Genomic DNA, 26,032 nt, shown 5'->3' with positions numbered 1-26,032 from the left:
GTCAAAAAAACACTTGGAACAAAATAGGCATAGTAGAATAAGAAAAACCAAGTGAAGAACTATGTTTCTCTCGAAAACACATTTTTTTATCTTGGTTTTGTATAAAGAAAACTCTAAGATAAGATTTTAGCTCAGTATGAACTATCTCTCAATAGTAGAAACGTTTTTAGAGACTTGGGATTTGATCTAATGTTAAAATGAATTTGAAATGAGAGTTATATAGATTTCAGGTTGTTTATTTTAATGGATTAAAACTACGTTTTAATATGTTAATTTTATGAAATTGATTGGTTAACTCGTTGTTTTACCAAATGAAAACAAAAAGAGTTAAAAAAATTTTACCGAGCTAAAGAGATTTTAATATATTAAAAACTCATTTTAACATATTAAAATAAAAAACCTCAAACTATGCATTGTTTTAAGTGATTACAATCGATTAAAGCAATTATATAATTGATTAAAATGTTTTCTACAATTATTCCAAACCTAAATAAATACATTTTAACAAATTAAAATCATCTTTTAATAAATTAAAAGCATCTTAAAAATAACACTAAAAATGTTACTAAACAATGAAAAATGTTAGTAACATTTTATCACATGTTACGTATTTCTTATGTTACCATTAATTTTTTTTAACATTTATACATAGTAATAGAGACATTTACATAAATATTATTAAAGATTTTAAGTAACATTTTTTTTAATAAAAGTATAACATTTTTAAAATGTTACTAAAAGTTTATAGTAACATTTTTTTAATAGAAAAGTGACATTATAAAAATGTTATTAGAAATTTTTAGTAACTTTTTCTTAATAAAAGGTTATAGGTTAAAAACGTTACTAAAACTAACATAAAAGTTCACACGTGATTGAGCAGCGACAAAAACCACAATTCCATGGCTATCAAGGGCCTGTTGGTAAGATTCTTTAAAATTTATAAATAAATAGTATTAGTCAAACCAAAGTGAAATTAAAAAACAAAATTCAACAGAACAATATTAAATTCCACCACACTATACTTGTTGGACCAGATAGCAAGATAAACCTGCTTGGTAAGAGATTCCTAGTGTGCTTGGAAATAATGAAGATGCTTTAAACGAATATATATACACATGAAGCTATTTGATATATCCACAACTTCACTAGATACACGTTCACATAAACAAACATATTGATCACTTGGAAGTATTATCATTTCAAGGAAAAAATCCAGAATTTTAAGATATGCTAAAGGGCTGTCATATTAGCCGACACATACAACATTCATTTAAGCAACCAAAGCTAAATGATCATAATTCAGAAACCAAAAGATTAACCAAAAACATCTAAAAGAGAGGGGAGGATAACCCTGGAAAGAACAAACAAAACCTTAATCTCCTATGACAACGCAACAAGTGAAGTCTTGTTTAGGCAAAGGCCTTCCACCTTTGGCACACGAAAGAACACATCTAAGACCTGTTGAATAAGAAAAAAGAAACAAAGCTCACGAACAACACCAATTTCAATCATAAACCAACACAAAGGCACACTTATAAAGAGAGTGTGTGGAGTCATTAAGTGGTTTTGAACTACTTCATATAACTTATTTAAATTTTAAAATTAACAAAGGTAAAGTCTATTCATGCAAGTTTAAAATAACTAAAGAAAGCTAAAATCAACTCAAAATTAGAATTCTACAAGAAACTCAAAATTTCACTGGTCAAGAACTAAAAAGCACTCTAAAACTAGGCTAATATTAAGGACTATATTTAAACATAAAGAAAATAAGTAAAGAAACTATCTACACAAGTTTTAATGGACTAAAAATAACTAAAAACTAACTCAAAAACTGATTCCTAATAGAACTCCAAAAATTCACTACTCAAACCTCGTATAGATTCAAGTTTGAACTTTGTACCCAACTAATCAGATTCAGAACCTAATTAATGTAGTCATGACATAAGAAGGATGATTGGAAAAAGGGAATCACAATAAAAATTAGAGATTGTAATCCCTACATGGATAACACATTGCTAAAAATTAATAATGTAGATTCAAGGAACAAATTTCAGTGCTTACTTACAAACCTTCCATCCTGAAGCTCAAGAAGGCAAGTTCTCTTCAATCACTGCATATATAATAAAAGGGCCAAATAATGGTTGTGAACCTTCGGATCCAGCATCAAGTGGGATACAGATTATGGCCATTGCATATGCGACACCACCAAAACCTGTGTGAGATACACAGTTGAAAACCAGGGCCGAAGAAATGAATCAAATTGATGCTATTTATTCACACGTTGGTCATTAAAAACTATCAAGCATCAACGAGACAACTAGTAAGCAACTAGGTATCTAATTTTTCATTTGATTGAACTATTGGATACATAAAGTCCTTCATGAGCAATCTTGTTCACATTATTCACAACAGTACCCAGGGGAGTTTCTGAAACTCATTTCATCGATTTAAAATTTTTAACTATGACTAAGGGCTAACTAAACTGATGAAATTGAGAAACAAAATAATTGTTTACGAGCATGTTATTTCTCAATTTCACATGCATTTAATTATCAACTTCAGGATATTCAAATGCATTCAATTATCAACTTCATGATATTCAAACAGCCAATTATTCAATCCACACTAAACACAACATTCCCTCAACGTAATTATAGGAAATTCTTCTATAAGCAAGCATAGTTGATTCATTTCTATTACATGTTTAATCTAAACAGTCCCAAAAATTTTGATTAGGAATAAAATCACCCATACAAATCATTCATTTGCCTGCACAAACCTCGTATGCAGCTAGAAATTGCTTAAATCGACGAGACGCACTGAAATCTTTACCTGACTCAGAGGTCTGGGTTGTTGAACGATGCTACGATCACGAACACCGTTCTCGCAGCAATCAACTCGCTAGTTACCATACCCCCGACGATATGCCTTTGTCGTCCAGAGAGCGAGATGACGAATCCGTTGAGAATTGTCGGTGACCATAACGTTGGTGTCGGGTGTAAGGTCGTAGAGAGATATTACTTATTTAAATAAAATTAATAATAAAAAACATAAAGATCACATTCATACAACACATTTCCCAAATCGCGAGAAAAAGAAACTTTACTATAAGCGTCAAAATGTTTTAAACATAAAATTAACTCAACTTTACATATCTAAATCCAAATATAAATCCAGATTAAAAAATAGTAAAAATAACTGTAGAAATAATCAAATATATACGATCATAACCTCAACTCAACCAATCGTCGATGATGAATATCACTTAGTTCAAATCACATATTGAATAACTACTTTTTCTTAATACCTAAATGTAACTATCTTCTCTACTCATGAATGAATTGTGATTGCATAAAGTTCATATATATTTTTCATATTTACTACCCTTTTCGTATAACACACTAAGCTAAAATTATCATTATTGTGTCATCTCAATCTCAATCAAATAAACATCACAAAAAATTCACATTCATATTTTTAAGTATTGATTTGTTCATAAAATCAATGTCAATTCTTCCTATCGTCAACCAATATAAAGAGCTCGTGGAAAACAATGAAAGAATTGAAATCAATATTTTCATGTTTTATCTAAAACTTTAAACTTTTATTATTTGATTATGTTTGTCTAATTTTTCAACTGTATTTATTATTATTTTAATATGCTTTTAAAACTTTGTCTATTTCCCTTACCAAATGAAGAAAAAATATGATGTTCTGATTGATTGTTGTTCTTAAAGTTAATTCTTTTATATGATATGATCAATCATTACCTAGTCATGTATTTTTTTTTCTTTTTTTATAAAAGTGCAAGGAATTGCTGTATTTAAAGTTTAATTGAAGATATTTTATTTTTATAGATTACTGCTATTGATATTAAGCCGTTGATATACTGATAAGTTAGTCGACTATTTTATTTTCCTCTTCTTAATATCTTTTCGTTGGTAATTTGTCTTATGTTATTATTTTATTGGTGTTTGTGATATTAGACGTTAGCTACGATTATGTATTGTTATATTGTGATTTTAACTTTTGAATATTTTAAACATGTATTTTCTTATGTTTTTATTTTTATTTTTTAATCTTAATAACTAAACTATCCATGTATAAATGGGGTAATGTTGCAACGAAGTAAAACATTTACTTTATATTTTAGATTTTTTATATCCTATGAATTCTATCTTTTTTATATACAGGCAGAACTTTTAAAAAAAGTATGATAACAAATTAAATATTTTATTGAATCTATTATTTGACAAATTTATTAATTTTTAATAGATAAAACTTTTCATTATTATTGTTCTAGTGAAAAAGAAAGTAGATCTCTTCACCAAAACACTTAATTGATATTGTTTGTCCTCTTTTTCTTTCTCTAGTTCTCCCTCTATATTTTTTTCGCAGACCTATTTGTCCTCTTCCTTTCGTAACTTTCTTCCTTCATTTAATCCTTATTAAAGCAATGAAATCTCTTTTCATAATAATGTCCCTTTGTCTTCACTTTACTGTTTACTAGAATTTTCGTATGAATTATTTAACTAATCGGGAAAAAACCTATCACCCTCATAGGTATTTGGCCCAATAAAAAAATCTGAAATATTTTACTGATAGGGAAAGATCCTATCACTTTCATTGGGAAAAACCCTATCACCACATACCTCCTTAACTAAAAAGTTACAAATCTATCATAAACATGGGTACATCACCACATGGTTCCGTTAGCTTTTAGTATCTTATACTAAAAAGTTACAAACCGATCATACCAATAGATAATGGGCCTACTATAACTTTTCTCCTTTGGAACCTTTCAAAATTGTAAAAGATGGAAAAATAGTTGAAGAATAATTTACCTGCTTATTATATATTTTGTATGTTCTACCACCGTTGAATACATTTATATGCTTTGTTTAAGCTATTAACGTTCCTGTTTCATCATGCTCAGTACAGATGCACTATTCTTCACTAAAAACTATTTCACAACTTTCTAATAACAAGACATACTAAAATAAATGTTATGTTGTTCTTCATTCCATGTCAAAGTTGCTACTTTTTTTTACATTTTTAAATACAATCAACATACCTTCTTTCTTTCAAGTATTTTGTTCAACGATACTCAATGTGTAAGTACTCATAGTCAATTAATTCAATCAAGTATGATCGGATGATAATGATATGCTCTTGTTGATAATTTCGATCAATAGTGACCGAATAATTGTAATCGTCTCTCGTCCATAATTTAATCAATAGTGATCAAATGATAATCGTCGTCTCTTGTTGATTAATTCAATCAATACCGATCGGACGATAATCATCACCTCTTATCAATAGTTCAATCAATAATAATTGGTCAATAGTCATTATCTCTTGTCAATAATTTGATTAATAATGATTGGATGATAGTCATCGATTTTTGTCGATTAATTCGATCAATAATAATCGGATGATAGTCATTATCTCTTGTCGATTAATTCGATCAATAATAATCGGACAACAATCATGACCTCTTAGAAACTTCAATAATATATCAAATATGCAACTTCTTACTTATTTATGGTCTCAATAAAACCTTTAGGAACGTTTGTAAGAAAAAAAATATACACAAGAACAAAAATAAGATATAATCAATTGTAATGAAAATAAATAATAAAAGGTTGTTGGATCGACTTTTCCGTCAAACAACTCTGATTGATAAATCTCCTCAGTATAACTTCAGGTACTCAATAAGAACTTATCGATCTTAAATATAACCGGTTGAATTATCATATTTGCTTCATGTCCTTCATCTCATAATTGCCCTTCTAGTTGTTTTCATTTCTTAAGAGCCAAGAAGAAAATAGATCTCTTAGACAAAAATAATTGATATTGTTCGTTTTCTTTCCTTTCTCTAGTTCTCCCTTTATATTCTTTTCTTAGACCTTTTTGTCCTCTTCCTTTCATAACGTTCTTCCTCCTTTTAATCCTTATTAAAGCTATTCAATCTCTTTTCATAATAATATCCCTTTGTCTTCACCTCACCGAATACAAAATCATTTGCATGAATTATTTAAGTAATCGGGAAAAAATCTATCACCCTCGTAGGTATTTGGCCCACTAAAAAACCTGGCTTATTTTACTAATTGAGAAAACCCTATCACTCTCATCCAAAAAAACCTTATCACCACATAGCCCCTTAGCTTGTAGTATCTTGTATTAAAATGTTACAAATCTATCTTAAACATTGGAAACGGGCTTATCACCACAATTATGATTTGATTTAAAAGTTAAAAACTTCGATAAACTAGAAGTGTGAAATTTAAAAATGCAAAATCCGATCTAACCCATAAAATATTAGTTTAACTAATTATTATGTATGGTTAAGAAGTGCTTTAAGAAAGTGATCTAACCAAATTTCATTACAGATACACTATCTCGGAAAGGCGACATTAATTTGAGCAGTGATGTCAACAGAGATTATTGTATAGTGTTCCGTGTTATACGTGCCATAAAATCTGTCAGAAATATGGGTATTCATCATTTGTAATTAGATTGCACGATTTTAGAAATTAGAATAGCTGTCATTTGTAGCTGTTTCTGTAATATTTAAGGATGATATCACCATCAATGAAAGACAGAAAAAGCAGAAATGTCGGCACATGTGAGTCATTTAAAAATGATTAGAAGCAAGTTAAGGTCACTAAAACTACAGAAGAAACTATACAAATAGTGCTTCTCAACAAACAGCAATTCGAAGTAATGTGAATTTTCCAAAATCTTCCCAAGTTGGATGTGGTGTTATATGACCCTTTTGTGCATTAGAGTTAGTAATATCTTCGCTTTGGATTACCCAAATAGATTTCACCTGATGAATGTTGTTCACCTGAAGTGTAGCTGGTGCTTGCTTCATCAACCCTGGTATCCCCAGAGAAGCTAGCTTTTGCAAGCTCCCTTAACATCTTTAGCTCTTTTCTTAGCCCAGCCTTGTGCCCCTTTAGCCATTTACCTTCCACTTCAATATGAGAGTTTGCATCTATCTCTAAGGTTGTAGGGTGTGTTCTTTCAATGACATTGTGGCTGGGTGTGCTTGGACTTTGCACAGGGACTACAGTAGCAGTCATGGCACTAATTGGATCCATATATCCATTTCTGTTTCTTCTTTCAAATTCTGTGATAGGATTCACTGAAAGCTGGTCTGTTTCTGGTTGGGAGAATGTGGATACAACACTAGACCAATGCTTGCTTGGAAGAAAAGGCAGGATGAGTCCCTTGGCTGCAGACTTTAATCCGTGTCTCAAAGTGTTATTCTGAGACTTCGAGAATTTCAATAGGGTATTTACCATAGCATACCATTGGTTGGTGAGCTGAGCAATGAAGGTAAACAGCAGAAGAAACAGAATGACCAATTCCCAAGTTTCATCTTCAACTGAGTTTGAACCATTCTGCAGGATTAAAATAGCAAACACACCTACCTCACACAAGAGAGAAATACCTTCCACAACCTGTACACTTCTACTGATATATGGTTTGGTGGTAAACAGATAAATGAACTGTATTGATGTGATTATCAAAGCAAAAAGGCTTTTATTTGAATTTTCTGAAGGGTAAGCTACTGATATTATTCCCAAACCAACTCTTCTTAGTAAGTCAATGATGATATAGGATGCTCTCATGCAGCCCAGTACCCTCTTGAATTCAGAGATTTTGGTTTCCTCATTACTGTCTTCTGAAGTCACTGTCTTCGTTCTTGTGATCTCACTTTGGCCACTTTCAGTCCACTTGGTTATGCTATTTGATTCATTTTGATCGCCTAAGATGAATACTGGAGGACCCTTCCAATCATCAAAGAGAATTCCAAAGCGTGCAAGGAAAGAGGAAGGTAGTCCATTCCTGTCAAACCACTTGCCAGTAGTAGGCCTCCCAATGAAAAAGAACAACAAATTTCTGTACCATTTTTCTTCATTTGTTACTTGATTGCATTCATTGTATTGGGCAAAACTTCCGGAGTAGATTGCAATAATAAGAAATAGAAATACTGAAGAGATGAATGCTACAGGAACTGCTAGTAACAACACCCCAGTAATGATTCCCCCTGTTGTGCCACCTGCATATAAATGTAGTCTCAAGGGATGAAATAAATTTGCACATGAATCTCTACTCAAATAAAAGTTTTAATCTTGTAATTTAGATGACTGGAATAGACAATGTTGTAACCAGTTTCTTACCTTTTATTACAAATGTTGATGCTTGAGAAAGACAAGGTAGCATGAGAATCAGAAGAAATAGCTGAAACCTGGGGACTGCTAACCTGCCTTGAGGTGGTCTCCCTGTTCTCTGTCTTAGGAAGAATAAAATGAACACATGAACTAAAAGTAAACATCCTCCCCCTACACCAAGCCAGAATAAGTTCATCTCCATGTCCTGCCACCTGTTTATAAGAAAAGAGATCTCAAATGTTCTTAAAAATCCTGCAAATTCCAAAACTTATTTTTCTTGTCACTCAAGAACACAATCAATAAGTCCAAGTCCTTTATAAGTGACTATGTTCGGTGTGTGAGTGAATGTCTTGAGCCTAGTACTGTTTAAACATAAAAAGATTGAGGATAACTACCCTTTGTAACTCTCCATTCCTTTGATGACGTTGCTAGCAGACAATGGTTCTCCTCTCTACAAGGCAGTTGAATCAGTTGCAAACAATTGTCTATTCACATACTTCTTTTAAAGTTGATGTTAAACTCACCAAGAAATAAGTGAAATATTCGACTGAATTGAGAGGTAGACCATACAGTGTACTTGTCTTACTTATATCATGCTGATTATGAAGCCGACCATATTTGGTGGTATTTTCAGATTGAAATGATAGTTTGTGATCAACATAAGACAAGTTCATGAAGTCACTATGTTGTTGATCTTTATTGTAAGCATGTTCTACTGAAGATAGGCCATTGCTTCTCCCTTCAAGTTTCTCTCTTTCCCAGACAAAAAACCAAGTGTCATAGTTTTTCCAGGGAAGCTTGTGATGAGGTATGAGCCAACGCAGACCTCTTGTTGTCTCAGAGTATTTGATATACTGATTAGTTGAAAACCAACTCGTGAGAGCAAAGACTTGTAGGTGTCCAACCATGCCCTGATAAATGTTCCAAATGTTTAAGCCATGGTGTATGTGCTAGAAAAATCCTAAGAAATTGAAAAAAAGAGTTGTTTGTTATAGTACCATACATTAGTTTCTTTACTTACTTGTAGGTTAATGGATGGACTGGAAACGGGACTGCTTGTACCTCCCAAAGCAAGAATGCTTAATGCTTCTAAATTTGCTGAGGAAAGTGAAACCATAGCAGCTACCAACGATGTTGCTATTGTTCCGGCATTGATAAAAGAGTACAGTGCAATGGATATTGCAGGGGTGGAATCTAAGATATGATATTAGAGTTTGAGTAAAAAACACAGCGAACAAGTGATAGTACACTGATTCTCAGTATCATTCGTTGATGCTTTGGTAAACAATTCACATTTGATTTTTGAATAATAAGGGAAGTGTGATATAATAGCCATTTATCATAAGAAACAAATAGAAGGAAAAGAGATATTCATACAATGCTTGATATCAAGCTGGTTAGATGCCAAATTTTCATTTCCTGAAATATCAGTTACCTTCCCTGCAGGAATGGTAACTGACACCTCCTTTGTCACTGCCTGGACACTCAATGAGTATAAAGCCCTTGATAGTTCCTTAAACCTGCATGAAACAAACAAATTTTAGATGTTTTACATTACTTGAACCATTAATGAAATATAATGTTAATAAACTTTATCTGTTGAGACATTATGCAAAGAGAGTAATATATGTTCATAACTGAACTTTATGTGTTGAGCCATTATGCAAAATACTGGTTTGCTACACCTGCCTTGTCAATCTTCCCCCAGAGATTTCTACAGTAGATGCCCCAAAGTCAAATACTGGTTTTGTGAACTCAGCAATTATGTTGATGTTGAAATCCCTTGTTTCAGTGAGGGAGCTAGTCCTTAGTACCACCTTGGGTTTCATGGAATCTACAGAAAGATTAGGATTTGGTTTAAAGTTAAAGTTATTAAGAGAAATGATTATTGGTAAGTACAAATTATTGCATACCATAAAGATTAGGATTTGGTTTAAAGTTAAAGTTATTAAGAGAAATGATTATTGGTAAGTACAAATTATTGCATACCATAAAGGAATGTGATAGGAGAAACAGGAGAGACAGGAGTGCCTGTCCTGCCAAGAATGGATGCAGCTTGTAATTCAACTGTGATAATCTCAGTTCTTGACGTGTTCTTGAGCTACAAAACGAGGCTAATTAATAAAAAGGAATGAAATATTAAGAATTTTTCAATTCCTCTTCTAATTTTGTTAGCATATGACTTCTACCAGTGTTCATGGTAAGAAAACTATATTAGTATATCAAACTCAAACAACACTTTCACTCTTACTTCAAAACTAAATCTGCGGGCTCCATTGCTTCTACCATGTAGAGGAGTTAAAACACCAGAGTTAACATGTAGTGCATTTAGAACTTGTTTAGTTGAGTTTCTTATAGGAATGCTGAAGTCCAAGAAAATTATCAGGTCTTCTGGTTTGCTTGTTGCAACTACTGTTCTTGGGATACCGTTAATTTTCAACTCATAAGATGGAACAGATGTCCAAAAGTCCACCATCACCGGTCTTCTATCTAAGACAAACCATTTGAATGTATAAGAGCCCTTAAAAATACTCTTTTGTTCATAGAACCATAACAGCTTTGAAAATGACAATCAGAACCTCACCAAAATGAATGGTCAAAGTAGAATCATTGGTTCTTGTGAACCGATTTCCAGCCTGGTCAGTGCAAGTATTCTCCGCCATTGTGATTACTACACGCCCATAGGTAACTTCTGAGGAGATAATCACTTCAAGGCTGTGTTTGGTACCTGGTCTAATAGTTTGTAAAGAAGATGCATCCACTTGGGCAGGACCAGCTACCATAATCTTGCATGTTAAACCCCAGTGAAAATGTTGTCAACGTTTTCAAGGAAAATTACATAGCAAACAATAGATACTTTTAACACAATGTTCATCATGAAAGCAACTTACATCACAGTTTGATGAGTTTATGCAATGAAATCCTCCTAGTCCAGTGCACGGTTCACTGAATGTGACATCAATTGGTATCCTTTGTCCATTTGTATGGCTCTGTTTACTAGTAATGGCAGCAGTTGGGGGTATTGTATCTGTTTAGTGAAAAGAAAATCATTAGCAAAACACCAAAGGGATTTTACTGAAGTTTAGTATTATTACCAGAGAATCAGACTTAAATGGGGTGAGAAGAAAGGAAAGAAATTGAGCTCACCAATGAACCATGAGTAAAGTGATGAATTTCTCTCTCCTTTGTTTGTGCTGACATTGAGAAGAAAGCTATGCTCATGATTTAGAGTTAAGTTGGTTAACACAATGCCATTATCATGGCAAGGGTAAACTCTGCCATCAAGCTGTCAAGCAAAATTCAAACACTCAACATCAACAAACTCTTTTCACACTTCAATAGCAAATAAAAGTACACATTTCATAGCCAAATCATTGCCGCAGCATGGATGAAAACAACATGTGCTACTAGTGTACTATAGTAAACCATGTCCATGCAAACCATTCACCCCCGGGTAAACTTACAAAGGAATATAAAAATGGACTATAAAAAGAGGAATTTCATACCTCACATGAAACTGAACAAGTTTTTCTCTTGCATGCATTGGAACTATCCAACCCCTCAACTAGATACTGAAAAACTGCATTGGGAGACCTAGACCGAGGTGGAGGAACACGCTTGAAATAAACCAGAAGGGTTGATTCAGCAGAGATAAAGAACACACCCACCATCATCAATGCAACAACGCAAGCACAAAGCTTAAGAGAGTTGAGTGTAGCCATAGTACAAGGTGATTTTAGCATAACATTGAAAGAGAAAATAATGAGAAGAAAAGCATAAAGAGGAGGAGTTGAGGGTGTAGGTAAGATAACATAATGCAGTTGGTGGCACATTTAATCATCCAACGTTCATCGCTGCTATAAATGGAAGAGTAGACATAAGTAAAAGCAACAGACAACTACCTCAACTATTTACTGTCACCCTCATAACTGCTTTTCTCAATACCTCTTGTTATTCAAACTATGAAGACACATTTTCTCCATAATTTATGCCAGACAATAAAAATTGGATTAATTGAAATAGACCAACTGTATCAAGTGTTTTTTCTCCTTGCCATCCAATCATAAATTGTTGCAGATTCCTAAAACATATTCCTAGGTCTCAGAATTTCAGATTTAAAGTTTTTACACATATATTGAGAATAATAATAAATATACATTCAATAAGTTATTTACATCATTTAATAATATTTTTCTAAAATAACCAATTTTAAAATTTGAAGTTTGGTTATACATTATATTACTTTTTTTTTACGAGAATAACAAAGATTAGTAAAAATTTATATAACTAGGTGATTTCTTTATGTGAAGTTAGATTTTTTTTCTTTCTTGTAAATGGGGACGAAATATTATAAATATATATATTTTTATATATTTTACCGAAATAGTCTTATTCTCTCAATAAATACACCCTTTTAACATTGATTGATGAAAAACAAAGAGAAACAATTAATGGACACACTGCGCTCAAAATTCTTGGGATAATTTATGTGAAAGCAAATTATTAAGATTTTCGGATTTTAAAAATATAAGATATATGTTATACGGATAAATTTATTATTTTATTTTTATTTATATATTTTATATTTTATATGTAGAGTAAAATATGATAAAATACTAAATATTTATAATATTATTTTTTAAATCTAAATAATAAATAACTATGTTTTTAATATAAAAAATATTTTAAAAGATAAAAATATTTTTAAAAATAATTTAAATAAAAAAGATATTGAGCAAATATTTTAACATTTTTACTTGTTTTATTTGAATTCGGAATTTCAAATTTGATTATCTTTATTTCTAGACATGATTTTCACTTTCTCTTTTGCTTATAAGTCATGTCACGCCATTTTTTTTCCTTAAGATCACATCTTTATTCAATTTAAGATTTTTCATTATATATCTTCTTGTATTAAATTTATTTTCTTTGTCAATTATAGATTTCACACTAGTAACATTACGCCTTTGATGGATGATAGGTTGTGATTTTTCATCTATTTTCTCCTCTTGGATATCCAACTTCTTTGAGAGATATTCATCTTCTTTTAATTTTGATCCTTCTTTTATATTTGCACTTTCATGCCTCAAATCTTCTTGTTCCATTCATATTATATGTTCATGCACGAACAATAGTAGATCATTATAGCACTCAATCTTTATCTTACCACAACCTTTGAACTTCTCATATGAATATTCTTCTATTCTATTTGTCATGTCTTGACCACTCAACACTTGATAGAGCGTTGGGGAGTTACCTACAGAAAGGACTCCAACGATCAAGTCAGCAAAAGCTCTCAAAGTCAAATATCAAATTATGCACTAATGAAATGCATACCTTTAATTGTTGGGGTCCACTCTTATTTATAGAAGACTAATCTTATTTTCCTTGATTTAGACCATGGGTTGGGCCTTGATTATCTCTTTGGTGGTCTAATCCTTTATTGAGCTTATGTGGGCTTGGTTGGGCTTAGGCTTCAAGTCTAACACTTTTTCGTAATGGGTTAACTGGTTTATTCTAAGTTAGATTATGCGACATTACTAGTTACGATAGGCGTTTGAGGAGGTCATATAGTTAGTGAACTTGGTTGTGACATAGGCTTAGTTGATTCATTATTTTTACCATTATATGTTCAACCATTGATTGTGTGGTATTCCATTAGGCTTAGCGACTATTTGTAAGTTAGTGACCTTTAGGATTGACGACTTTCCTAAGATGGCAGACCATATGAGTACTTATGATATAGTGGCTAACTCGACCATTGTGGTACACATCGGCTAATTTGGCCACTATGGTACATTTTCCTTTCAAATAATCCCAATTTTCTTTGGATGACTTTAGGGTCATGATTATGGTGAGGATAATTTGTGAAACACCAATAAATTAACATGACTTTATCTTTGTCTTCTTTCTCTTTTGGGTCATAATGAGGTTTTCAAGCAACGAATCAACTCCACAATTTTCCATAAATCTAGCCTTATAGATAAGTTTGCATTCTTATAACCCCATATTTTATAACTTTCATCATCAAAGAGTGAACTAATGACTTGTAAGAAATTTTCTTCAAGTTCCATTCTATAAGTCCTCTAAGAATGATGACTCTTGATACAAATATAGGAATTTTTAGATTTTTTAAAATATAAGAGATATAACAAATATGTTATATGAATGAGTTTGTTATTTTCTTTTATTTAAAGTAAAATGTAACAAAACATCTAATATTTAATATTTTTTAATTGTATGTAAAAGATATTTCTAAAAAATTAAAAGGTTTCGTAAAGGCTAATTTAAATAAATTACACAACTATTCTTAACACAAATTAGGAAAAAGATAATTAATATCATATTATAAATTGAAAACTTTAGATTAGGGATGAAAACAAGTTGGGTTGGGCGCGGATAGTGCCTACCCGCAACCCGACCTGCACAAGAAAACCCTACCTGAAACCCGCCTCGCTACTCGCCGGATACTTGCGTAAAAAAACCTACGAATTTTTTTAAACCCGCGGGTATCCATGGACACCCGTGAATATTTTAAAAAAATATTAGTTTTTAAATGAAATCTAAATAAAATTTCAAAAGGAATTGAAAAAATCAAATAGTACTTAAAACATACATCCAAATAGGAGGCTCGGGACAACTAAATATATTTAAGACATAAATCCCAATTGATAGTACTTAAAACCTACATCCAAATTCAAATAGAAGTAATCTATAAAACAATTCTTATAAAAATAACACTCTAAGATTTATCCTCATTATCTTCATCTTGACCACTTAATTCCTCATGAAACAAATAATACACAAAAAAGTCATCAAATCCCTAACAATGACACTGTTAGTAAAATTAGAATGAAATATTAAAATAAAGTACTAACATCATCATCAATTATCTCCTCCAATATTGTATTAAGTTTCATCTTGTCCACTTTCAATTTTGAAGAACTTGAAAATGAAATCAATTATTTATTGTAATAATTAATATGAATATACATAAATATGTAATTTGAAATGTTAATTTAATTACATTCTATGTCAGTTCATAACCAATCTTGAACACACATCAATGCCTCTAAAGTGTATGGGTGTAATCTATTGCGATGTGAAGTGAGAAATCGATCACCAATACTAAAGGAAGACTCAGAAGTAACAATTGAGATAGGAATGGCTAGAAAATCTCTTGCAATCATTTGCAAGATTGGATATTTTAAGCTATTAGCTTTCCACCAAACTAAGATGTCAAATTCTTCATTTGAATTAGGTAGTGTTGGTTCCTCCAAGTAATAATCAAGTTCTAACTTAAAAATCTCTTTGCAATTTGATGTTTTGCAAAATCTCTCCTCCAAGCATCTTTTCTTCCATCAAGACTTTGGCTTGCATTTATGTTTGGATTCTGACACTAAGAAACTAACTTCTTACCTTTCATGTTCATTTCATACTCTCTTACCAAGTCCTTACAAAGAGCCTTCACTTTTTCAATTTCACAATTAGATTCCTCTAAACATATCTCAGGGAAAACATAATCCAATAAATCAATTTTATACCTTGGGTCTAACACAATACCTATAACCATCCCCCCACTGGTCACACCCCAATACTTGTTAAATTTTAAAACCATGGATGAAATCATTTGATGAATAATAGAATTTGGAGAGTCAAGCCATTCCATCAAAGCCAACTTAATTTGGCATACCTTTGGAAAGAAAATATTAGCAGTTGGATATGAAGTACCAGAGAACAAGAGTGTTACATCATAAAGAATTTCCAACTTTTGACAAAATTCACTTGCCATTTGCCAATCATGTGCACTAAGAAAAGCTTTATATTAACTCTCTAGTTGTGACAGTCGATCAAATACATCTTTGTATTTTATGGCTACTAACGCATTAAAAATGTAGAATTTCCACCTAGTTTTGCAATCAAGAACCAATTTTCTAATAAATAGAATACTCAATTGAGCACATGTCTCTATAAATTTCTCTTCTCTTTTAGGTGTTGTTGTCTAATAATTAGCACTTTCTCTAACCTTTTCAATGGCATTACCAATTATGGACAAATCGTCCTTCACAATTAAATTCAATATATGTGCAACACATCGCATGTGAAACAATTGGCCACCCAAAATAAGAGTCTTGGGTGAAATCTTATCTAAAATGTGTTCAATCATAGCATCATTTGTAGTGCAATTATCAACGGTCAAAGTAGAAACCTTTCTACCTAGATTCCAATCCATTAAACATTGAACCAATACTTCAGCAAGAACTCGACTAGTATGAGGAGCAAGCACATACATAAACCTAATTTAAAAGACCACATTTTAATAATGTAGTAAGAAAATGAAGTTAATGTAAAATTAGTGTTATAGTGTTATTACCTCACAAGTCGACTTTGTAGCCTCCATAAATAATCAATAAAGTGAGTTGTTATAGTCATGTATCCTCTATTTTGATTACTAGTAGTCCACATGTTAGTTGTAATTGCAACTCGACTTTGAATCCTTGACGATAGTAACTTCATTTTCTCTTTTTTTTCATTATACTCTTTCATAATATTATATTTTATAGGGTTCCAAGAAACCACCTTGAATAAAGGTTTTAGAGCAACACAAAACTCTTCAAAACATTTGTGATCAACTATTGATATTGGATACTCATGTAGGATTATCATCTTTCGGAGTGCATGCCTAGTTGTTTGTTGATTAACACATAATTCCCAACAACCAGAGTTTCATTCTCTACTTCCCGAGTTTTTAAAAATGATTGTTTAATGTCTCGTGTTGTTCGAAACTTACAAGTCTTGAAATGATTTTACAAATGCGATATACCTTGCCTTCCATCACCCAAAAGCTTTTTTTCCAAATAATTGCACACAACTCTCCAATTTCCATCTATTTTTTGTCTCTTAAAATGATTCCAAACATCTAAAATTATCAGTTGGAGTTGAGCTTTCTGTTTCCCCTGGAGTTGAATTAATAGGAATATCATTTTGCTCCTTCAGATTTGATTCACCCACCTTTGGTTCTTCAAATTGTTCTTGTTCTTGTTGATCATCTATAGGAATAGGAGTAAAGGTTTCTTGAATTGATATTGATGTTGGGCACAATTGACATGAAGTGAGGATAAGTATAATTAGAAAATCCTACAATTGAGAGAATTAAAAATCACATCTTTTTCTAGGCAAAAGGTGAGACAAAACAATTAACAAACTGCAACTTTTTTCTTAAAATATTTTCATGAATTTTCAGTAAATAGAGACAAAGAAATATCAATAAAAATTGGATTGGTGGTGAAATGCCATGGAAAGCACTTTGTACGTGAAAAACCCACATTGTAAGGATCATGGAACTAAAATTTTTCAAAAAATAATAAAATAATATATGGTTTTATTGACTGGAATGTAGAAAGTTGCAAAGTAAAAAGCATCACTTTTTCCTTAAAAACTAATAAAATAATACATGAACCATACATGATATTATATTCATGCAATATTTATCATATTCATTCATCCCATGTTTTCACTAACCGTAGATTCCCCTTTTTTATTCATGCAATATTTGTTTCAATTTTTTAATTTCATTTGGCGTGAAGCAAGCAACGCAGTGAAGCAAGAAAAAATTTACCTTTTAAACGTGAAGCAAGCAACGCAAACACAATGAAGCAACACAGTCACGTCACGTGCATGAAGAGATGCAGACCTAATCACCAACAGTTTCAATAGGAAGGTGAATGAATGTGGGATTAAACCAACTTTTCGAATGAGGCGTTAAAATGAGATGAGAAGCAAGCAATTAATTTTTGGAACGAGGCTCCAGTAAACCTAGGTCAAAATTATTCAATCGAGCAAAAGCGGAAAACTTAACTTAGACATGACTTATGACTTTTAAATTATTTTTTTTAACGGGTAACAGGTACCCGTGGATACGGACAATATGATACCCGCACTTGACCCGTTTATAAGCGGGTATTAAAATACCCGCTACCCGTGGGTAATAAATATTTGTGGGTATCAACTATCTGCAACGGATTTTACCCGCGGATATCCATGGGCACGAGTATTTTTGCCATTCCTACTTTTGATACAAATTAAATATGTACAACTACATTATACTTTAGGGAAAATGGGTAATTTTTTTTCTTGGTAGATGACTATAATATGAGAAAATTTTCAAATTAGTTTTTTAACATATTAAATTTAAAAGTGTTGAAAAGTTATCTGTCATAATCTTTTATATTCTTTAATCACAACTTCACAACTTCTGGTATCGAAATACAAACTCTCTCCAAAACTCATTACGATTGAACTCACACAAGTAGGTACTCACATAATTACTACAAATTGAATATATTTTAATTGCTTCCCTTCATGTTACCCTGAAAGTGTTTTTATACAAATTTCTCACCCTTTATTCAAGAGTTACAACACATTATTTTTTTGTTAAAATCTTGACTATTGTAAAAGAATTTATTTCAAATTTTCCCTTCATCATAGAGGACTTGACCTCAAGTCCAGGTATTATTTTCTATCTAACTCTAAAACGAAACTCAAAGCAATTAAACTCAATGGCAATTATTATTAGTGTCCAAGCATTTACCATACCAGTAACAATACAAAAGCTTAACATAACTCTTTTAGCCAACCACATTGTTTTTCTTCATCCTCTACCCTGTGATAGCACACAAATGCACACATGGGGTATGTTCATGGCCTTTGCATTTACAAAATGTTCAAATTGTCTAACCAAAGGTGCCACCCAACCTTTAGCTCCAAAGGCAATGCCAAAATTAACATAACTTTTGTAAAGATTTTGAACTTCAGCTTGTAAGCAAGTAATATGAATTACTGTCTGAACAAATGTAGGACTATTAAGGCTGACTAAATTTTCTAACTCAACCATCAAACAACTTTTTTGAGTTTGAAGGGTTCCTTCTAACCTAGAAAATCGTTCTAGCAATGAATTAACCGTCTCCACAAATTCATCTTTTGTGTCATCATCTCTAATGGCTTTTCTTGGTCATCTTGAAAGTTGAAATTGTTGTTGTGAGGCATGCAATTGGCGTTTTACCATTTCCAAAGATTGTCTCCCTGATCCTAGAAGATCAAAGAGCTTATAAGAATCCATCGTCACACAATAAAATTGATAACAATAGGATAATGTTTTATATTCTTTAATCACCATTTTATCGCTTATTATCTTTTGCTCAACACAGACCACACCACAACTCTAGATACCAAAACAAAATCTCTCTCCATAACTCACTACGGTTCAACTAACACACGTAAATACTCATAATATTACTACAAACTAAATATTTTTTCATTGATTCCCTTTAAGTTACCTTGGAAATGTTTTATACAAATTTCTCACACTTTATTCAAGAGTTACAACATGATTTTGTTATTGTAATTTTAAATAAAGAAATGACCAGAATGACTTTTGAGTTTCCCTAAGTAAGGTCCTGAAGATCTAAAAAGTCTTAATTAGTGATGGATGTCGAAAATTCCATAGTGAAGTTTTAATTAGAGAAGCTCCTAGAAAAGAGTGAATATCTCTTCATTAGCACCTATAAATAGCCCATTGTATTTGCCATTTTTCAAGCAAGGAAATTTGAGTTCTCTCTTCTACTTCTCACCTTTCCCTCTAACAAAGTGGAATCACGAGCTAGGTTTGATCTAAAGAGTGGAGAGAAAAAAAGAAGATTAAGAGAAAAAAATAAAGAGATTTAAGAGATGGCAAGCAATGGGTATATTGCCTTCCAATTTCCTTGCCTTACAAAAGAAAATTATGAAAAATGGTGTCTTCGTATGAAAGTGTTAATAAATTTTCAAGGTGCTTAGGAGGTTGTACAAAAAGGCTATGAGGAGCCTAAAGATATAGAAAGATTGACTCAAGAGGAAATGGAGACTTTGTTATTGATAAGGAAATAAATATGTCAAAACGGGTTAGAACTCGTGAGCCAACCAGACTAATCATAGGTTCGAGCGAGGCTAGAATGAGAAATTGAATTTTTTTTTCGATTATAGACGAAAAGGGGTTCGACTCACTTAACCCGCACGTCACTTATTTTTTAAAAAAACCTATTTTTTATATTTGAACTAGAAAAAGAAACCCTGATTTCATTGTATTTATCTGCATTTCTTGATATCTTTGAGTTTAAGGAATCAACCCATTGTCACACTTTCAACATGTGAGTCAGAATATATGGTTGCAACATCATGGACTTGTCATGCAATTTGGCTAAGGAGATAATTGAGAGAACTTTATGTATCACAAGTGGAAGCTACAAAAATTTGCATAGATATCAAGTTTGCTTAAGCACCAACAAAGAATCCAATATTTTATGATCGAAACAAACATATAGACACGAGATATCATTTCATATGAGAATATATTTCTAGAAAGAAAGTAGATCTTAAATATGTCAAGACTCAAGATCAACTTGCAGATATCTTCACAAAGGCATTAAAGTTTGAAGAGTTTCAAAGACTAAGAACAAAGATTGGTATGCAAAAAGAAATTTTAAATTAAGGGGGAGAAATGTTATTGAAATTTCAAATAAAGAAATGCCTAGAATAACTTTTGAGTTTCCCTAAGTAAGATCTAGAAGATCTAGAAAGGCTTAATTAGTGAAGGATGTAGAAAATTTCATAGTGAAGATTTAATTAGAGAAGCTCCTAGAAAAGAGTCTAGATCTTTCCATTAGCACCTATAAATATCCCATTGTATTTGTCATTTCTCAAGCAAGGAAATTTGAATTCTCTCTTCTAGTTGTCACCTTTTCCTCTAACAAAGTGGAATCAAGAGCTAGGTTTGATTTAGAGAGATGAGAGAAAAAAAGAGTTGAAAGAAAAAAAAGAGAGAGTTGAGAGAAAAAAACAAAGAGATTTGAGAGATGGAAAACAATAGGTATACTACCTTCCAATTTCGTTTTCTTACAAAAGAAAAATATGAAAAATGGTTTCTTCATATGAAAGTGCTACTAGACTTTCAAGGTGCTTGGGAGGTTGTACAAAAAGGCTATGAGGAGCCTCAAGATGAAGAAAGATTATCTCAATAGGAGATGGAGACTTTGTTGAAGACAAGGAAGAAGATATGTCAAAACGGGTCAGAACTCGTGAGCCAAGCCGGCTCACCACGGGTTCAAGCCGGGCCGGGTTGACAAACTAAAATTTTTTCCGATTATGGATGAAAACGGGTAGGGCTCAATTAACCAATGGGTTATGCGACTTTGAATCGGGTTGGGCTCACTTAACCCGCAACCCACTTATTTTTTAAAAAGCTTATTTTTATCTATGAACCAAAAAAAGAAACCTCAATTTCATTGTATTTATCTGCATTTCTTGATATCTTTGAGTTCAAGGAATCAACCCATTGTCACACTTTCAACATGTGAGTCAAAATATGTGGTAACAACTTGATGGACTTGTCGTGCAATTTGACTAAGGAGATAGTTGAGAGAACTTCATTTCTCACAAGTGCAAGCTACATAGATTTGCATAGATAACAAGTCTGCACAAGCACTAACAAAGAATCCAGTATTTTATGATCGAAGCAATCATATAAACACGAAATATCATTTCACAAGAGAATGTATTTATAGAAAGGATGTAGAGCTCAAATATGTGAAGACTCAAGATCAACTTGTGGATATCTTCATAAAGGCATTAAAGTTTGAAGAGTTTGAAAGACCAAGAGGAAAGATCGGTGTGTAGAAGAAAATTTTAAATTAAGGGGGAGAAATGTTATTGTAATTTCAAATAAGAAATGACTAGAATGACTTTTAAGTTTTCCTATGTAATGTTTAAAAGACCTAGAAAGTCTTAATTAATGAAGGATGTTCAAAATTCCCTAGTGAAATTTTAATTAGATCTATAGGAATCTAAGAATGTGAAGAGAGGAAATATTCCTAAGGAGCCACCGTAGTCACTTGCATATATGAACATTTAGAGGATGCGTACTTTGTCCAAACAAAGCAATTGGATGATTATTTGGTGCTTATCTAGGTAAATGTTATGCAAATTGAATACAATTTTCATTTTTTTTGGCATATGAACACATGAATAATGTTGTCTTAAAATTATAATAGGCATAGATATATGAGAACCTCCCTAGGATGGGAAGGAAGGATATCCTTCCCATATATAGAAAGTTCACCCGTAGACAACATGATACATGATTGGACGGCATATTTCTACTCTTGGATTTGTTCATATGTAGTTATTTGGTCTAACTCATGCTAGAGTCATATGGATCCCTTATGAAGGCCACACTCATTTTAGGGTCATATGGAGCCCTTACGAAGATCACTATCTCACTCGCCCCGTCGAGTCCCTATCCTTATTCCTTGGATTCTATTTGGGGGCATGTATGCATTGTCACATGCCAAAGTGAGTGTTGTAATAATATGGATATGAGCAAATCATTCCAAGGCCTTCCACAATAATTAACGGTGTTGATTTGACCTTCATGAGTAGTGTTTGCACTTTGCAGACCACCTCATGATAGAGGTCACACTGGCTACCTCATCATTTGCTTGTGCATCTAGTTACATGCATTGGTTTTAAAAGTGTATCACACCCCTATATAGTTCTAAGTGCAGAGGAAGATCTGCCTAGTGTTGTACCATGTTGTTGCCTTCATAGATTAGGTAAGGGAGACAGAAACCGAAGATCACAACAAGAACATGTATGTCTGATAACTTATTTTCTTCATTTGTATCTATTGTTTTTATACTTTGATGTTTAATCTAAATGCATGATTAAGAACTGTGTTTTTGATTAATGCAAGACATATTCAAGCACATTGACAATGTCTTGCAGAGATTGATTAAGGTGATGTGGTTGAAGACACTCTAGCATGGGAAAGAACCCATATTGCAAAAAAATTAGCCTGGGGTCTGACAGGCAACAAGAGTTTTTATATTATATATCCTTATACTATATATAGGAACGAGTAAGGACATAGTAGTTTAGTTTGAGTTGCTTTGTAAGATCTATTATTGTTAGTATATATCATTTAACTTGGAATAATATGTTATGGATCTTATTTTCATTTTATTCTTATTTTGAGGAACTTGTTTTTATTATATGTAACTGTTTTAAGTTGTTATTTTTATTAAAGTTACTCCAAAATGCAAAACAATTTCGGTATACATATGTGAGCTTCTGCTGTTGCATCTCCACCCACCAATACTCTGTATCATCTACTAGCAGAAATGTAGCATATGTGAGCTTTTGTGCCTCCGTCCAATCAATCACTCAAAAAATTTTCTCGCACTCCTTGAGCCAAGCATCAGTGTCATCAGGAGTGGCATTGTCGTTGAATTTGGCTGGTTTATGCCTCATGAAATCCTCCATAGTAGCCACTCGTGCTGGAGGTTGTTGTGGCATCATGGACTGTGATTGTGCTGGAATTGGTTGCATTGCATCCACTAGACAGTGGATTGGTTAAGCAATCTCGTCAACCGAGTTATTGTTTTTGGTTCTTCTGCGTGCCATTGCCTAGATACACCACATATTTATCTAACACAATCAAGTACATCTTAAGTAAAAGATATGCATGACAAGCGTCAACCATCAATCACAACATACAAAATTTTGCAACCGAAACACTACAAGCTCACTCCCCAAGGCCCAAAATATTTTGAAAATCAAAGGCTCTGATACCAAATGTAACACCCTAGGCAGATATTACTTGATAAAGCAAAATATGTAGTTAAATTAAAAATTCAATAACTCATATCATTCCCAAGCGCGGGAAAGTTAAAAATTTTAACAGCGGTGGAATGAAAATATTCCATAGTTGCTTTATTACAATCCATAATCCAAAGCCTGAATAAAATAAAATTACAAGATAACAAAAAAAAGTTCCAAAATAAAATCTCAATAGCTATTCCCCCCGCTTTGTCTCTACGCATCGCCATCCTCACTTGGAATCACATATGCTCCCGTGTGACAAGTCACATGATCATTGCCAAACATAAACAGAAAGGGCGAGTTTAAAAGAATTGAACATGCATAAATAAGAATATAACCCCTCCCCCAAACTAACTTAACCATTTTATCATTTTGTCAATACCTATACACTAGAAGGTACGTAGACAACCCTAGTCTTATACCTATATGAGATTAGCCCATACTCAATCATGGTCTTAGTGATTTCATATGCTTCCACGAACCTGCCCGCTCATGGTCCAACTCTACAAACCTTCCCGCTCGTAGTCCAAATCTATGAACCTCCCCGTTCGTAGTTCAACACGCATGAACATATCCTGTTATGAACCTCCCCGCTCATAACATCCTCAAGTGCGAGCACAGAACACTCGAACCTCCCTACTTGTTTCCCCACACAAGAGTACATGCAATACAAATCTCCTTGTTCGTATAAATCGCGCGTTTCCAACTCCATTACAAACCTCCCCACTCGTAATCCATATAAAGATATCCCAGACTAAACCATCACCACGAGACATGCAAAACCCAACTCAAATGCACACTGCCCTTACACTATCACATGGCGCTGCCTAAGCGTCTCCAGGCGAAGTCACAGCGTAGATAGCCTGGCGGTCCTAATCCACCATCGGGTGCCACGAGCTGTAGGATACCCTTGTTGGTAGCTATCGCATGGCAGTCCAGTCCGTACCACTAGGCACTACACTAATAACGCAATTTTCCTGGTTTTTTAGGCAATGCAGATAAGCTCTAACACACTCCAATCATCACAGGCACAGAACAAAATATCAAATGCATGTCAATATCCTTCAACATGTCTCAGATTTACACAATCATACCTCACTACATTCATCCATATATATATATATATATATATATATATATATATATATATATATATATATATATATATTCCACAACTTAAAGCCATGCCCACATTCAAATTCAACTTAGAATAATGCATGCTCATAGCAAATATGAAACAGTAACACTCAGATGACTTAAGTACCAGTTTCTGTACACCAAGGTGACTTAATATAGAATTTCACATCTCCTATGCATCAATCAAAGTTATCTTCCCAATTATTCATCAACTTAAACCATGCCATACTTGATTTAGGCAAAGAATACAACTACACATAAAGAACTTTCCAAAAAGAAAGACTTGATATTGACCTCCATTTTAACTTAAATTCTACCTATTACATTTCTCTATTCCAATATTTTATGCCCAATCAAGTTTAGCATCAACATATAATTTTTATACCATGCATTAGACCTTTCACAATACCCTTTGTCCAATTTATACCACTACCACATACATAAGTCCAGATAAACCCCACAAGAAACCCAACTTGCAACCAACATAATCAAAATGCAGAGTGCACAATTGCACTGGACTGTCGCTTGGCGGTAGGTTAAGTATTGCTAAGTAGTGCATCAAATCCTAGGCAGAACCAAGATTTTTCCTACACCTACGAGAACCCTAAATCTTAAAACTCATTCCATTCATCCAATTTCATATATTACACATTCAATCATGATTCCAACCTCAACATATGACCAATTTAATACTCAATTTCATAGAATATTACATAATTCACAATTTGAAATCATGCTTCAACTCACCCCAAGCCCACATGAACCCACGTACTAAATCATGCAATAGTTCACTCAAGTATAGTCACCACAAAGTCATTCCATACAATTTATATATCCAAAACATTCATCAAGAGTACAAGAATCCAAATTAATCCAAAAATTTCATAGCATCCCACAAAAAATGTAGAAATGAACCCAAACTAGTTTGTGTCGCTTGGCGGGCCTTCAATGCCGCCAGGCGGTTCTTTGTAGAACCCAGAAATTGGGTTAAACAGCTTGAGTTGCTTGATAGACCTTCA

At 32.8% G+C, this 26,032-nt stretch overlaps 1 protein-coding gene and 1 long non-coding RNA gene across 4 annotated transcripts; both read right to left on the bottom strand.

Moving 5' to 3' along the window:
- Positions 1–1,094: 1,094 nt before the first annotated feature.
- Positions 1,095–3,016, bottom strand: LOC114195666. Of its 3 annotated transcripts, none has more exons than XR_003606525.1 (3): positions 2,833–3,016; positions 2,062–2,212; positions 1,095–1,458 (listed from the first exon to the last, which is right to left on the bottom strand). It is a non-coding gene; the product is annotated as an uncharacterized LOC114195666 (long non-coding RNA). The 3 variants fall into 3 exon arrangements; XR_003606526.1 differs by having other exon boundaries at positions 2,066–2,212; XR_003606524.1 differs by having other exon boundaries at positions 2,070–2,212.
- A 3,551-nt stretch (positions 3,017–6,567) lies between these two features.
- On the bottom strand, positions 6,568–11,962 carry LOC114180015. The gene is made up of 13 exons (XM_028066498.1): positions 11,690–11,962; positions 11,331–11,469; positions 11,075–11,211; positions 10,768–10,969; positions 10,435–10,673; positions 10,173–10,284; positions 9,873–10,017; positions 9,561–9,703; positions 9,205–9,377; positions 8,708–9,094; positions 8,579–8,634; positions 8,193–8,395; positions 6,568–8,071 (listed from the first exon to the last, which is right to left on the bottom strand). The coding sequence occupies exons 1-13, from the start codon at positions 11,924–11,926 to the stop codon at positions 6,792–6,794; spliced, it is 3,453 nt and encodes a 1,150-aa protein (XP_027922299.1). The 5' UTR covers positions 11,927–11,962; the 3' UTR covers positions 6,568–6,791.
- Positions 11,963–26,032: the final 14,070 nt, after the last annotated feature.

The sequence above is a fragment of the Vigna unguiculata genome, chromosome 1 (assembly GCF_004118075.2).
Source record: "Vigna unguiculata cultivar IT97K-499-35 chromosome 1, ASM411807v1, whole genome shotgun sequence".
NCBI lineage: Eukaryota > Viridiplantae > Streptophyta > Magnoliopsida > Fabales > Fabaceae > Vigna > Vigna unguiculata.
Note: the sequence above shows the minus strand (reverse complement) of the source record. Positions and strands in the feature narration are given on the sequence as shown.